General features: G+C 34.1%; 1 protein-coding gene across 3 annotated transcripts in view; it reads right to left on the bottom strand.

Annotated features, from left to right (window-relative positions):
• Nucleotides 1–6,183: 6,183 nt before the first annotated feature.
• Nucleotides 6,184–17,497, bottom strand: part of LOC111416557 (peptide transporter family 1) — a 38,893-nt gene continuing 27,579 nt past the window's right edge. For all 3 annotated transcript variants that reach the window (XM_071198781.1, XM_071198779.1, XM_071198785.1), the window contains 7 exons: nt 8,838–8,916; nt 8,277–8,780; nt 8,138–8,220; nt 7,339–8,078; nt 6,994–7,210; nt 6,646–6,882; nt 6,184–6,583 (listed from right to left, as the gene is read on the bottom strand). In XM_071198781.1, coding sequence (XP_071054882.1) covers nt 6,398–6,583; nt 6,646–6,882; nt 6,994–7,210; nt 7,339–8,078; nt 8,138–8,220; nt 8,277–8,780; nt 8,838–8,916 — 2,046 coding nt within the window. In that variant the 3' untranslated portion in view covers nt 6,184–6,397. The remainder of the gene's footprint in view (nt 6,584–6,645; nt 6,883–6,993; nt 7,211–7,338; nt 8,079–8,137; nt 8,221–8,276; nt 8,781–8,837; nt 8,917–17,497) is intronic.

The following is a 17,497-nucleotide window of genomic DNA, read 5'->3' as shown; positions in this document are numbered from 1 at the left end:
TGGAAGAAAGTGGAGTGTATTCGGTCAAATGTTCTAATTGTAAAAGCATATACAGGGGTGGTCCATTTAACGTGAGACAAGTGGTTATCTATGTGGGTTCGTGCTCACTCTTATTCTAAATCTAGGGGTTATGTTTTTATTTATTCACCATAACATCGGAATTGTAACTTAAGTTTTATTTAATAGTTTAACAAAATAAGAGTATTATTTGATTTCACTATACTGGTCACCGTTTTGATCGAATCTACAATAGAAAACAGTTTTTACTTTCGCGTTTTAATTCTTCGCCCGTCGTTGATCTTACAGATCTTTTGCGTTACAGTGCTTTTTTACTACTAACATCCCGCCTAGGAAAGTCGGTTCTGTAGTAGTTCTTAGAAGGTCTGTAGTTCTGTAGGTTCCAAGCGGTGCAGAAGTTTATAGCAAAAACTTCTGCTTGCAAAATTGTTATGTCTGAACTGAGTGCCAGTTTAATGTGGCTATTTGGTCCACTGATGCCCATACCTACTCCGACTCTAACTGTCTTTGAAGCATCGGTGTACCAGGCTACGGCTCCTCTTTTTAGTTGAGGCCCTCCCTTCGCCCAATCATCCCTGCTTCTAAATACGGCTGGTTGAAATTGTATTCTGTCGGTATAAGGTCCGTTTGAAATCAAGTGATTTAGACATGGGTCCTTGAGGATTTCGAGGTGCCCTCTGAGGTTGCCCTGCATGGACTTGAGTGAAGAAACTATTTTCAGTGATAAGGCACTTAAAGCTGTCTTCTTTTGTATATGTAAATGGAGCGGTGTGAGACCGAGTACCAAACCAATAAGGCGTAGGCGACCATGGGTCTGATTATTGCTATGTAGGCCTAATAAGCCATTCGTGGTTTTGTTACGGGGGATGGATTGCGCCGAAGAAGAAACAACAGTTGTTGAATAAAACGAAATAATTTATTTACAAAATATGTACAAAAAAAAAACCCTCAAAGGTTTTTTTAAGACGAAAGGGGTCGTCTTCGAATTGGCGGTTGAAGTGCTGGCTCGTTGTCGCTGTTATCGTTGTCGCTGCTGTTGTCGCTGTTATCGTTGTCGCTGTTGTTGTCGCTTCGGAGTTCGGTTGGAATTAACCGCTGATGGAAACCCGGCCGCCTTATATAGGCGCCCTTGGATAAAACCCTATCAACCGGGCGTTGTGGTTGGTTGGCGACCGTCCGATCCGTAGGTAGTGTTGACGACCAATGGCCAAGCAGATCGAACGGCGCTCAATTCGTACTTGGTGACAGTTTGAGACCACAGTTCCTTCCTAGGAGCCTGCGGTAGATCTGGTTTGCCATGATGACCTTTTTCCTCACCTCATCTAAGTGTGAGTTCCAGGTTAGTTTACTGTCTAGTATTACCCTTAGGTATTTAACTTCTGTTTTGAGATTGATAGTTCTGCTTTCAATGGGGGGTGCTTTTATTTGTAGCTTCCTTCTTTAAGTGAAAGGGACCATTTCGATTTTATTTGGATTGATGCTGAGCCCATTGCTTCTACACCAAGTACTGGTGAGGAGTAGGGCTTTCTGCATTAGTTGAGTTATGATTGTATCATATTTACCTCGGATTGTGATTACCAGGTCATCAGCATATCCCTGAATCTTGAATCCGTTTTTTGTTAGGGTGTTAATCAAGTAATCAACTACCAGGCACTATAGTAGAGGTGATAGCACTCCTCCTTGGGGACATCCTCTTAGCGCCTTTATACTCAGCGACTCGCCTCCCAGACTGGCTGCGATCTGCCGACTTTTCAACATGGCGATACACTATTTGATTGTCGGCGGATGTATATCTTTTACGTTTAAAGCCTTCTGTATGGATTCATAGGAGATGTTATCAAACGCACCCTCTATGTCTATGAAATCGCATAGGGCTATCTCTTTGGTTGCAATTGCCTCCTCTAAAGTGCTAGTGAAAACAAGGAGAGCAGTTGATTTTGCTTTCTGGTAAGCATGTTGGTTAGGGAGGAGTGGATTAATGAAAAGCACTCCATTCCTAAGGTATTGATCGATTACCTTTTCCATCCCGTTACTTCAGGGTCGGCATCTGCGTGGGGGCAGACTTTTGAGGAAGGGAAGTGTGTACTCAGTAGGAGCTCCAACGATTCCTGAGCATCCTCAGTGTATTTACAGTGTTGTGATCTTTTGCCAACATCTTATGCAGACGAGCAACTGTAGGCGAATTGTGTATGCCTTCACAGAAGCTATGCCAGGTTTTTCTTTTGGCTTGACGGATAGCCAAGTTACATTCCGTTAGCGCTTTCTTATAGAGGTCCCATGTTTCCTCGAGTTTGGAATGCCTGACTTTATTATATAGTCTTCTAACCATGATGTTTGCACATTGCATTGTGCTCTTTTGTGTTTTATTGGACAGCTTGATTCATATGCACTATGTATGATTGTTTAGTTGAAAAGAGGCTATTTCAAGATCCTCTCTGCTTTCAATATTTGTTTTGATTTCATCGACCTCTTCGCTGATGTGTCTACAAAAAGAGCACCAATCAGTGAGTGAAGGGATTCTGAATTCTGTTTGTTTTGGTGATTTCGCGTGAAACATGCTAGTTTGCGATTTGCGAACTGAGACGAGACGTAGCTAGGTTCGTTACCTCTGTTGAGGATATCTAAATTTGTACTTGTTAAGTATTGGTAAAGTTCCTTTTGTTTGTGTCTGAGCTGTTCCATGAGAGATGGTGTGCGTTCGCATTGCAGCCCAGGAGGAGCTGTTTCCCCCTTTTATTGCAGTAGTCTATGAGGTCTTTCACCTCCTTTGGCGGTGGATCGTCCGATTCACCGGGGAAGTATGCCGAGGCTATAATCGCCTCTTGCTTACCTCCCGGCGTCGGCAGTATCGCTGACATTGCACCCAGGTGCCTAGAGATAAACTGGGTTAAAGGTAGGGAGGATTTAGCCAGAATCGTTGCTCTCGCAGGGCACTCTCCTCTGTGAGAGCCTTTGACCAGCACGTCGGAGGCGCTTTTACATTGCTGGATGTTGACCTGGAAAAAATCTGAGATTCAAATTGCCTACCTCTATCGTGGAGGATGAGGAAGGGGACCAACAATATCAATGTGTATATGTTCGAATCTTCCTTTTGGAAGTGCAAATCTTTTAAATGATAATTTTGTATATTTGTGAATCTTCGTTTTTTAATAAAACGTAGACAAGATTTCGTGCAAAGATAAATATCTTTATTCATACGAAGCCAAAAATACAGTGTTTTAGAAAAATTCTGTGCCGCCAGAATGTGAAATATTATGAAAAGCATGAAGTTTCTTCCTTGGAGAGAATAAACTTGGTAGTTTTTAAAGTTTGTTGTGATAAAAGATGTTTTATCTGTACATCATTTTCTTGCGCTACCTGTATACTTTTGACATTAGGAAAAAGAGAAGTCATTGATTCAACTCGAGACAATGCGTCTGCGATTATGTTATCAGATCCTTTAAAGAATATCTGATGTAAATTGAATAATATCATGTAGATAACGTATCTGACGAGGAATTTTGTCAGCTTTAGAATTAAATGAAGTAATTAAAGGTTTATGGTTGGTAAAAATCGTAAAATTATTGGCATGTAGAAAATGTTTGAAAAATTTAATCCCTGAATATATTGCAAGAAGTTCTCTATCGTACGTGGAGTAATTAATCTGTGAAGATGACAGTTTTTTGAAAAAAATGGTATAGGTTGAGTAAAATTATCTGTTTGAGAGAGAACTGCTTCAATTGCTGTAGATGAAGCATCTGTTGTTATTGACAACTTGGCTGTACGAGAAGGTTGCGCAAGAACAATTAATTGATTTAAAAGAGTTTTAGTGGTATTAAATGAATGTTCATGTTTATCTAATCAAACAGTGATGTGTTTTTTGTTATTATTTTTCAAAGAATTAGAAAGATTACACAAAGAACTAAGAATCGCAAAAAAAATTGGAACGAAACTATGATAGAAATTAATCATACCTAAAAATCTTTGCAATTCCTTAAGGGTTTTCGTAAAATCATTAATGGCCTGAATCCTATCGGACGAAGGACGAATTCCATTTGATGAAATGATATGACTAAGAAAGTCAATGGATTGAACCCCAAAAACACACTTTCAAGTTTTTATATTCATGCCAAAATTATTTAATCTTTCAATAAGTTGATCTAAACGTGAAAGATGTTCGTCCTTATTTTTACGCGCTATAAGAATATCATCTAAATATACGAATACAAAGTTTAAACCATTAGTGACTTCATGAATGAACCATTGGAACATCTGTGCTGCGTTTCTGAGTCCGAAAGGCATTCTGGTAAATTCGTAAACTCCAAAAGGAGTTGTAATAGCAGTTTTATAAACATCTTGTTCAACAATAGGTATTTGATGGTATGCACGGACTAAGTGAATTTTTGAAAAAAAATTACAACCATGTAGATGAAATTTGAAATCTTGAATGTGAGGCAGTGTGTAACGATCTGGAACAGTAATCAAGTTTAATTGGCGGTAGTCTCCGCAAGGACGCCAATCACCAAAATCCTTTTTAGAAACCATGTGTAATGGAGAAGCAGTGGAAGAAGATGAAGGGCAACAAATACCAAGGGAAACCATTAAATCAAATTCCTTTTTAGCAATTACGAATTTTATTGAGTCCAGACGTTTTAGTCTGCAAAAGGGTAAATGGGAATTTGTAACGATATGATGTTTTGTGGAATGTTTAACGGGAGAAGCAAAGTCAGGTGTTGAAGTTAAATTGGGAAAAGATTTTAATAAACGCGAATATTTTGTTTCAATGGAAAATAATTTCGGAGACAATACAGATATTTACATCAGTTATTTTGGTTGTAGAATCGTTGATTTTTAATATCAACCTAAATGGCGAACTTTTCAAGTAAATCTGCACCGATAATAGGCTTATTAACATCGGCAACGGTAAATATAAAGGGAAAATTTCTTCTTAGATTCAATGTTACTGTCAAGATCTTTTTACCATAAGTATTAATAGAAGATCTATTTGCAGCACAAAGAGATGGTTCTGATTCTGAAATAGATTTGTGTTTATCATTTTCCATTGAAACGGTTATTCGTTGTTTCTATAAATTCTGGTATATATAAATTAAATATATGTTAAATTAAATATATATAAACAAAATAAAGTTAAAAAAGTTTCTTTTTCTTTACCATAATGTACGAGGATGTACAATATCATGTACAATATTTTTATTGAATTTTAAAAATTATTTTTATTCTACCATGTTTTAGGTTGTTAATGGATAATTTAACATGCGTTTTCTTTGCGTTCTGTCTTGGTCTCTTCTTGGAGGGGGAGTATTTGTGACACCACATTCATGGCCGAGCTCCCTTTTCTTGTATGGCGCTGCAGTCCGATGTTGAATCCTGAATGTCTTTCATTGTTGCTTCGATACGTCTCTATCTCGTGCTTCCCTCTTCCAATTTTTGCATCCTAGGATTTCTTTTACATCAATATCAACCGCCTCATCCTATATTTTTCGTGATCTCCCTAAAGTTTCACTCCTTGCATATGTCTGTTTTTTAGCATTCTGGGAAATCTTTCTCTTTCATCATAGAAACATGAGCCCCCTACTGTGTCTCCGAATTCTGATGTAATTGGATAACTTTGGTTCTTTGGTATAATTCATAATTGCATAGATTTCTCCTCTTCAAGAATTCTTGAATTGGGCCTAAAGCTCTCAAGCGTTTCTTTCAAATTTATCAATATCGTTTGTTAGTTTTTGAGTTTAAATCCAAGTTTCACAGTAGGCGCCCATTATGCTATGTCTTGGCGTACCCCTCTTCTTGCTCGTTTCTCGTATCGCCTAAGTTGTCAGGAAAAATGAACATGGGAAAGCAGATGCCATGCTGCTGCTTCATCGGGATTAAATATTTTGTAAAGATTCCGTTGGCCATTAATTATCGAATATCAGGCCAAATATTCCTTCTTTGATTTTTGCTTTTGACAATTTGGGAATTTGGATTTACAAGGGGTACAGAGCCGTTTTGTTTTCCTAGCTCATAACAACTACGACTTACAGTAAGTAAGCTCGTAATCACTATTTTAAAGAGCGACCCATTATAACGTTTTTGAAAAAACAATAGTTATCTATTTAGGTTGAAATTGTAAGTCACTTAAAAGATAATCATATTGACGTCATTATTGATTCCACAAAACACATATCAGCATGTATTTTATTTATTGTTAATAATTATTTACAGCCTTATGTACAATTAAAACTAAATAAAATAATTACATAAATAATACATGATTATGCACAGATAAGTACTAGGATAAGTCAATTTTTTAAAACCTACAAATTAACTAATATACACATCTAATTACATTATTAACAAAATTTTACATTTTAAGCTCCACAGAAGCTAATTTTTCAATTTACGCATCGTCCTTTTCTTTAAGAAAACCCTTATTTTCAATTCCTGATTTATCCGGTAATTGGTCTGCGCTGCTTACTTCGCTATCACTTTCTTCTTTAACTACGTATTTATATCTCATTGCCATTAACGCAAAAATGAACATATCAACAATCATCAAACCAGCGTAAAGGAAAAAGTTTAAAGACTAAAAGTTGAATAAAAATGTATGAATTTTTTTAACAAAAAATATTTAACTTTTATAAATACCTCTTCATCAAAAGGATGTACTGATTCGATAATAATCACAATCAAATTGCCCACTGCTGTTGTAAGTAACCAGCAAGCTTGTAATACTGACTTCATGCTCGTTGGAGCTTGCGAATATGAAAATTCCAAACCAGTGATTGAGAACATAATTTCTCCCATTGTTATTATTACGTATTGAGGAATTAGAAGTAACATATGGATTGAATTTGGATCGGTAACGGTAACTTCTGCTGCTTCCTATTGTAAATAATGATAATTTTAATCCAAATTTATTGGGAAAAAATGATTGATAAGTGATTTATTTTAGTTTTGAATAAATTAAATAAAGACTAAAATTCACAAACTTACAAAGATTCCGTTTGTATTTTCACGTACTAATACAGCGTAAACACCACCCAATTTAAGTGTTATGTCGATTTTTGTGTCACCAATTTCTATCTGGTAGTCGTCAGGTTTTAACTCAAAGAAATTTGGATCTGATGCGTTAGTTGCTGCCATAATGTTTCCTTTGCTATTGAGATATGTTACGTTTATAACACCCAAATTACTTCCACTAATTAATGATCTATAAGAATTAAAAATAGCATATTTAGTAGAGCAATAGAATAAACAACGATTCGATTTCTTCTAGTTTTTTAACAGTAACAATATAATTTACATCTTTATTTATTTTAAATTCTACTACCAACATACCTTACTTTTGGATATCCATTATTATCATCTTTTTCACTACTATCCAAGAATTGTTCCATGGTAACTATATTATCACTATTAATAAAATAATAGCCAAATGCTTTATTTAATTCAGCAGTTGCTACACAACCATCACATTTCAAATTTGCACAAGTGAAGTCGACGGTTGCCGTCCATTCATTGCTGTTAATATCAATATTCTCATAAAATAAGTTCTTTTCAATAATTGATTCTGTATTATCATGTATAATCTTTATTGGACAATCCATGTTATTATAAATCCTAACGTGAGCTTCTGTTGGCGAAGGTTGTCTGGGCATACTCGCTTCCAAAGCTAAAGAAATGCAGGCGGAAATAATAAAGGCAAGAGCTGCAAGTAATCCTCCCGTAACTAATCGTTTTAACGGGGTTTGTAAAATGTGTAATTTGTCCATAAGTGGATAAACTCCGTATTGAAAAATGGGAATGAAGAGTAAAATTAGAAGTGGATTGACGACTTGCATTTGATCTGGAAGGATCGTGTAAAATCCAACGTCTCCATTCATTATCCTAGCTTGGAAAGTCCAACCGGTTCCTTGTTGATCGAAAAGTGCCCAAAAAACTGGGAGTGGAATGTATAAAAGGAGGACTTTTAATAGGGCTTTTACATCAGAAACGAGTTTATCACCGTGTTCTTCTTTAGCATGATCTAACCAATGTTCAGCTTTTTCTTTTGATTTCCATTTCTTTTTAATGGCAGTCTTAAATTAAAAGAAAAATTACATGTGATACAAAATATAATTATTTTCTTGATACTTACAGAAATACATTTACTGACTCTGATCACCATATTGCCTTCAGGTTTTCTAATTGTATACAATGGTTTTCCCAGAACAAAAATAACTAAAAGAAAATTAAAAATAATCCAATTGAAAATTAATATATCATCTTATATTTACCAATAGATACTATCATTAAAACTCCAGGAACGCCAAAGGCTAAAGAATAACAACTATCATCTTCAAAGCAATGAACGTCTTCTCTTAAAAGAGGTGTAACCGTCGTAGAAATTAAACTTCCGGCATTAATAGAAAAGTAAAACATTGAAAAAAATTTAGCCAATTGTAATTCTTGCTGTGGTAATTTAAATTGATCACCGCCAAAAGCTGAAACGCATGGTTTTATGCCACCCGTACCAATAGCGATTAAAAGTAGACCGACCATCGAAAAAGCTACCATTGGAAAATTTAATGGTGGAGCTGCAGACATGGCAAGAACAATGTTTCCTATCGCGTATATGATCGAAACGTAGAAGATGGTATAGAATTTTCCAAGTAAACTGTCGGCGAGCATAGCTCCAAAAATTGGGAAGAAGTAAACGAACATCGTGAATGTGTGATAAATGATTTTTGCGTCTGGTTTGCTGAAGAGGAGGATGTCCACCAGATACAAAGTGAGAATTGCTGAAAAAAATTAATACAGAAATTGTGGCTTTGAGGTGAAATAATGAAATAACTTACTGCGCATTCCATAGTAACTGAACCTTTCACAAAATTCATTGCTGACGATGAAAAATACTGATTTTGGATACGGTAATTTCTGAAACAGACAAAAAAAACATATAAAATTAATTTTTAGGAAATTCTAAAGTTTTCGAAATTTATTTTGTAAGCATATATCAGAAATTAGTGAAATGCTAATGAAAACGCCGACAAAAGTATAGATGAAATCCAAATGCAGATACTAACGCTCCGGAACAATACTTTCGTTCGGTTCCTTATGTATCATATTTAGATTCCATTATATTTTCAATAACAAACCGTTTCGAACACACCATCATACGCTTGGGTATTCTTTTTTTGAACACCCAGAATTTTTAATAACCTCATATAGGAATGAGATTCCAATATTTTTGATGACTAAACTACAAACTGCCGAACAGTTTTATAGACAATCTTTATCAAGAAGCTGACACGCAAATGCAATATTGCCAAGGGTGGCAAATTCTAACAAATTTAACATTTTCTTTTCATTCATTTTACTTTTATGACTTTTCTACTAACAATTTGTTCCATTGAAAAAAGTTTTTGCGCATTAACTAAAGTGAGGACATGACTGCGGTTTAATGACTGAGTGAGTATGCTAAGTGTTAATCGAGAAAACGTCAAGGATAATGGTCAAATTTTGCAAATTACGTCTTAGATATTTTCGCACAAACTCTAAGGAAATTAGTTTTTGCTTTTTCTGATAAGTAAAAATAATAAATTCTCGAGACACCTTACTCCTAGAAAACGTGTTCCCCGGGTGACGAATAGAGGAACTGGAGACAGCATTGCTGTAAATATTCATAATAAGCTGCCGTGGATCAAATGCTAATTATCTCAAGGTAACGGGATCTCTATCGTTTAGTCAATCACACACACAGAGTTTCTGAGTCGGCGATTGAGAATTTTTACGGGAGCCTCGGACATATATGAAAATCAGGCAATGAAAAGGTGAGAAAAAGATTAAAAAAAAAGAACATGAAAGTAGAAAAAGGAAGAAAATAGTTGCGGAAGTGCACAACTATAGAATAAGATTACTTGGTATCAGCGAAACCAAGAAAAAGAATTCTACTTTAAGAACTATTACCATATGCCTCAGATGTAAGAGATAAGAAGAAATTTTACGACGATTTGCAAATAGCAATGGAAAACATGCAAAACGAAATGAAACATATGTATAATGATAACAGGAGGTTAGAATACTCGAACCGGATGAGATGAAGAGGATAGATCTAGAACATTGGGCAAGTTTGGAGGAAAAGAAAGAGTAAATAATAATGGCCAAATGATGATAGATAATCATAAATCGCACATAACAGGGGCTGAAATGAGATTCTTAAGAAAGATCGTGGGCAAAGCTAAAAAGGATCGAATTAGAATGAAATATAGTGAGTGAAATAGAAAATGACCAGCTGAGCTGTTATGAACAGTTAATTAGAATTCCATAAGAAAGAATACTCAGAAAAATGATGGACATAAGTATAATTGGACAACTAGGGGTAGGACTAAGATAAAATGGGAACATAATGTAGAAGATATAACACTTTGGGAAAACGATAAAGAAGAAGAAAAAGTAATCAAAAGTTACAAAAATTAAAAAATTAACATTAATTTTCTACTTCTTTTTTTTACATTTCATTATTGCGACTCTCTGTTCTTTCGGTTTTTAGATATCATGAATATCTTATGGTGTATTGTATCTTAAAAAATCGGACCCAATTACATATTTTGAAGGTATGAATTAATTTGCCTAGGTATTACGTAGTACATTTTGAAAAGATGTAAGGAAAAATACCCCTACTGAAATAATGTCAAAAAACATTTATTTCAATTGTCACGACCTCTGCGTAAAATGACTTGCACATTCAGATTCTTTATTATATTTCTATTTTACCTTAATACATTTTTATGTTTTTCATTAATATTGCGATCTCGATCTTTTGACAGTCAATTCTAATCGCGTTTTGTTTCTAATTTACTGATTCAGGATTTTTAGAAAGTGTAAATCTCGATTTATTGATACAAATCGATTGAATATCCAAAAGTTGTTGAGACTTTTATTTAAAGTATATGTTTTATAATGATGGTAGTTCCAAGATTTGATGTTATTGAAATTATTTAATAGGGTATATAAGATTTTCAACTATTCTACAAGCATAGTACTATGTTCAAAACATGTTGATTACAACATATAATGATGATGTGCATATAATGCTTAGCGGAATGGTCTTAACAGTTTTCACTCATGAGGTGGGCATGGCGATCATAGGCGATCAAAATTTGGAGCAATCTTTGATCAAGACTGCTCTCATCTCCTCGTCGATCGTCCTCAGTGAGAGTTGAAAACTCCAATTCGCATAAGTAGGTCGTAGCGAATGGTAAGAGAATTGCAATAGCACGCCGTGAAAGCAGTGGATACTCATTTTTATATGCAGCCAAAAATATACTAGCTCCGTTTAGGAAAATTTTAGTTTTAATGTCCGATCTGTTTTTAGCTCCATGAATTCTTTCTGCTCGTTTATCAGTAAGTGTCCAAGGGTAATGTTATCTGAGAATGAATTTCATACCCAGTCCATAGGTTGCAGGTCACACTTAAGAAAATAACTGTTCATTTTTTCTGCTAATCACTCCAAGTGTTTCACTATCAAAGCCTGCACCTTTTTTTGTGAATCGGCAACCATGACATTTGGGAACATTTCATTACTACCATTGGTAGCGTGGCTGATTCATACTCCAACTTAGCCACGAAAACTTTCAATCTTAATTCAATATTTTAACGTCATCGGACAATGACGTTAAAATATTAGAATTCCTGCCTTGCATTTTTTTGTTGAGCTCATTTAAATGAGCGAATATGTCCGCCAGATATGCGAGTTTGAATGGCTAGCATTCTTCTTTTTTAAACAGAGAAGCAAAATCTGATCCCTGGGTCTCTAAAAACATCTGAGTTTCATTTCTTAGTTCGTAAATCTGAGAAAGCACTTTTCCCCGAGAAAGCCATCGTACTTCTATATGAAACAGAAGTGCCTGATAATCTGCTCTCATTTCCTGACACACTGCATTAAATAGACGAGAGTTCAGAGGTCACGACTTTATGTAATTAACAATTTTGACAACTTCTTGTAAGACAGACAACAATTCATTAGGCAGAGATTTCATCATCAGTGCTTCCCTGTGTAAAAAGCAATGTAAATTTTTAGTATTAGGATTATTTTCAGAAGCTCTGGTTACAAATCCATTAATTTTTTTTGTCATTGCTGCTGCTCCGTCTGTGCAAATGCTTATGTAGTTGTGCCATTCCAAATTATCCTCACTGAAGTACTGGTCTGTTACTTGGAATATTTGTTCTCCAGTGGTAGAACCGGGTAGTGGCAGACAAAATGAAAAGTCCTCTTTTATTTCATAGTCGTCAGTGTACCTCACATTTGATATGAGATGCGCGTGACCACTGTTTATTCAATGTCGCAATAAATATCATTAATGCGACGTGGGATCGTATCTGTTGATACAGGTATTTTTTCGATTTCCTCAGCGGCTTCTTGGCTAATCATAATCTTGACAACTTCTTTGCAGGCCGGTAAAATTAAAGTTTCAGCGAGAGGATGAGGCTTCTTGGATTTAACTAGCATATTAGCGATCACGTAGCTTGCTTTTTGCACTAAGTCTGATGTTTTGAAAGACAAACTCATGAGAGTTGTACAGCAGTGTGCTGCGGCACACACTTTGCGGAACACTGCTCTACAGGATTCTTCTACAGGAACCACAGGAATTATGTTGCTTGTATATTCTATAGGGCAATCTATAAATTACTATTAATACATTGGAAAATCTACCAGTATCTGAAAGCATTTATAAAGCTGAAGTGAAGTTCTTAGGAGTTTATCTTGATTCCACATTAGTTTGGGACAAACATATAAAACATATTTCGGGACAATTGTGCCATTTATCTCCAAAGAAATCTATTTAGTAAAATCAGTACAAAACTGATGTTGATTTATTTTTCTTTATTTCACTTTGTTGCGTCGTATGCTATAATATCATCTTACCACATGCACAGAATCTTTAAATTGCAACGACGGGCTATACGTATTGTCATGGGATTGCAGTATAAAGATGATGTGAGGGATTTTTTTTGTAAGTCACAATATAATGACAGTTCCATGTCTATATATATACAGAACTCTAATATATTTAAAAAGTAATCTCTCAAGATACCAAACAGTTCAGAGTGTGCATAATCACGCCGTACGATCGCAACAAAATTTGAGGTTTAAAAAAAAAAGGAGTTTTACAAGAGTGGATAGAGGTCGAAATGCTGTCAATCATTTTGGGCCGTCACTTTATAATAAATTGCCACAAGATGTAAAGGATCTTCCAGTGAAACATTTTAACACTAGAATAAAAGACTACTTGCTTAGACGTGCCTTTTATTCCGTAGAAGACTTTGACTTTACATAACTAATTAAGATTTGTTTAGCTTGTGCGTATGTTATTGTTGTATATTTTGTTTGTATTTTATCTGACTTGTGTAATGAATGTAATGTTCAGTGACATCAATAAATCTGAATCTGAATTAATTATAGATCTTATAACATTAAAATAACAAATAAAATATTCACATCGTTTCACAATTATCATAAAATGTTTAAAAGTAATAAACTTTCTAACGACTTTTGATGCAGTTTTACACTTTATTGATTCACTTGTATGCTTTTATGAACATTTCTACAGAGGTCCTTTCTACCGATTATCCTTTCAAAGATTTCTTCTTCTGGAACCATGTAAATTAAACAATACTTTCTATTCATCTCTTTCCGATCGTTACGACGTCATACGCAGTAAATATTTCCGCCTACATTCCGTGTTATAGCCACATGTATTATGTATTATCCGCCAGTGAAGAAAGTATTATATACTTCATTGATAGATAAAATTATTTACCTGTTTATATTGGGTGTTTAGGAAAACTTCAATATCTATTTCCGAAATCGGGAACAAAACATTCAAAGAATTTTCACCAATTCGAATTTCATGATGTGGTCATGGCATATATGAAAGATTTTTGATCTTATTACATACATAATTAATTTAGTAGTACTTCCGGAATCCTTCTTAATGAATATTTTAAAGATTTATTTATTTTTGTTAGGAATTGAGTTACGTCTAATTGATTACGATTTATTTTCATTAATATACCATGTGGTTGTTTGTTTTCAAAATAATATGCTGGTGTTATATAATAATTTGACTGAATGATGCATAGCCTGTAACACAAGGTACTAAATTAAATATTATGTGTTGGCGAAGCAATAAAAATAGAATTGATTACTTTTACAATGCCATATAAGGCGAATATTACCATAAAAATAATTAGACATAATAAAAATTTCTGTAATTAATAAATTCGTGTACAGTCGACATTATCTGTCAATGTTTCCAACTAATTGTAAGCATAACTACAATAATGTTACGTAGACTATATTACAAATGTTTTGCTACTTATGAATTATATACAAAACGGTAATCATCTTGATACAGTGTTTTAGTCACTTTATTCCATGACGTATTAAATTATGACTCATTAATTATCAGTAATCCCCCGAGGTATAACCATTAAAATCAACTTCTAAAAGAAACAATTTGAGATATGTGGAAATATCAATAAATTTGTATAAAGCTTTTTATTAACTTTTAATCTTAATACAACTTCTTTAAACAACAACAACATATAATTATTGTCAATGGCAACAACTAGTGGGGTTAGAATAATTTGACAGGAACCAATTCCTCTAATTAAAAGCCTGTAATTAGTTCTGACTTGGTAATAACAACTTGGTATTATGAACAAAATGCTAGTTCGAATAACCTTATAATACCATGGGGTAAATAGAGACCAAAAGCGTAGAATATATTCCCCATATTGGTATCATAAATCATAAAAAATTCTGGTATTATAAGGATTAAGTCAAGTTTCGGTTTTCACGAATATCGAAATTAATTTTATATCCCAACTTAAAGTCTTGTTCAGATCATATAAATACCAATAAATACCAACATGGACCTATATTGGTATACGATCGAATGGAGTTGATTAATCAATGAACAATACCGAATACCAGAAATCAAAACATATTAAACAGAAAGAAACAGCACAGAGATTCCAAATATTTAAATGAACTTGGTCTAGAATCATTAGGAAACATGAGCCAATTATGGGTCGTATGCAGCTCATTATTAAAGAATTTTGAACAAAACATTATCAGTACTTAGAATATCAGTTAATGTTTATAAAAAATTGCCTGTTGAGAATTGAGATACATTAAAAATACGTTATTGTAGATACTTAGAGTAGTGGTTCGCAACTGCCCTTCCACGGAACACCACTGTTGACACTGTTTTATACGCCGCTTCATTTTATAAAAAACTTGTTTAATAGATTCAATTGTTTTTCCAAACAGATAAGGTTATTTATACGGATTATTTTAATTAACTCCTGAAAGTTTAGACAGTTTTGAAGAAAGTTGTGATGGTGTTCAAGAGGGTAATGATTAAAGAGGTTTGATAAAAAGATCGGGTGCATAAAAATGATTTATTGGCGAGAAACAGCCGATTATCGCCAAGAAATGAATGGACAACATTACGAACAGTGTTTCAGACATGTGTTGTCCATAATTCCTGCGAGATCTTTTATTATGATAGATCAAGCCTCATACTATACTATGTTAGATCCTAGTTTTAGAAATGCCACTACCGCATGAAAAAAAGGGGGTATCAGGAGAGAAATGTGCCGGTACCCGAAAGTTATACAACTTTTTCATCGGTGATCAAACAACAGCTTTTACAAGTCACGCCCTATCATTATTAGAGACGTTATCTGTTGTAACCTTTAGTATGACATATTAGGAGTGGTACGGTAAAATTGTTTTGGTTATTAGCAAGTAACTGTGAATTTAACGCAATTAAATTAATATCGATTTATTAATTATAAATGAAGTGGCAAGGAACAACACTACCTTTAAAATTAACGACATTCGTAACTTGTATCAAAATTCAATTGCTTGAATTACTTCACAAATCATGCAAAATTGCGCCAGACATGTTAAAAAAACTGAGGATAAGTACATAGAAGAATAACATCTGAATCCCGGTCTAGATTCCAGATTTTTTAGGTACCTTGTATAAGAAGTATTTTTATTTCATTATTGAGACCATTCTGCTTATCTAAAACTAGCAATCTAATACGATTCTTAAAATATACATCTTAAGCGAAGCAACTAGAATAAATGAAAAACTTCAAAAAGAAACAAAATAGGGCCTATTTGAAGACGTAAATTTACACGATGACGTTTAATTTTACATGATAAAGAGCTCTTGAATCAATTTAAATTTCAATCTATTGAAAAATGAATGTTTTAACTTAATTTTAGTTCAGCGATTAACATATGTCCAAGCTTGAGCATAATTGAACCAGTAGATTTTGGAATCAAAAACGCGATTGAAGTTTTTATAACTATCATGTTATGGAAACTTTGAAACAAAAGTATTTACAGTTAATTTGCTACACCATTTCTTACAAGCCGTACATATCATGCAAGATTACCCTTTCGTCTCTGTTATGCGTTGTTTGTGTTTTTTGCGATCTCGGGAGAGCGTATTTCTGCTCGGCTGATGCGGATCTTATTGCAACTGGATTTGCAATTCTGCTTGTTTTCTAATTTTTACTCTGGTAACATTCATAACCTTTAGAATTCATATAAACAAAAGATTGCACCACGAATTGATATCGAATTAGTATGAAATCCCAAATTAGTGGGTTTAACCACTCATTATTGTTTTGCCATTCAGATCCCGCTAATTAAATTCGAGCAGGTCATCATGAGATAGGTCTTGACAAATGGACTTTACTTTTGGGTAATTTTGATGTTGTGATTTTCCATATGTGAAAGTTTTATGTAGTACTCGCTAAAATTTCTTTCTTCGTCTCCTCCAGTTAGAATGACTTACGATTGCTAACCCATAGTACCTTGTCACTTCATACTTTTTTGCAAAAGTTTTGTATGTAAGTCATCAATATACAACAAAGATAAATGGTATAAAATAAAGCAGAATGGACTAAAACTTGCTATTTAAAGTTTTAAGTAAAGACGTGTGAGAAAATCGCTTGTACCTTTAATGTTCCACTGATACCGCGTGAAAGAGCATACGTTTCATATATCTTCGAAAATAATGCAAATTTTTTAAATTTACTATCACAAACATATTTCGCAAGGTATACAGTGCTTCCCAAAAGTAACGGATACATTCGTTAAAACAATTAAAAACGATTTATAGAAAAATCGCTGAGACGGATTTAAGGATTTAAATTTTTGAAATCTTTTGGTGTAGATTTTAAATTTTTTCCGCCATTTTTAAACTAGTTATGACATCATCGCTATCTTTTTCAAATAGCGATCCCCATTTTTATTACGGAATATGAAACAGGACTTTTTTCTGAATTTGGTACAGCCAAAATTAATATTAGTTGCATAAGAAAATTTTAGAGAAAAATTGCCTTAAAGTTTCATGACTTTCCATTCATTTGAAGTAGAAAAATAGCAGTAGCAATGCGTAACCATGGCAACTAGTTGTTTTAGATA

Source organism: Onthophagus taurus, chromosome 1 (assembly GCF_036711975.1).
Source record: "Onthophagus taurus isolate NC chromosome 1, IU_Otau_3.0, whole genome shotgun sequence".
Taxonomy (NCBI): domain Eukaryota; kingdom Metazoa; phylum Arthropoda; class Insecta; order Coleoptera; family Scarabaeidae; genus Onthophagus; species Onthophagus taurus.
This window is presented reverse-complemented; position numbering and strand designations above follow the sequence as displayed.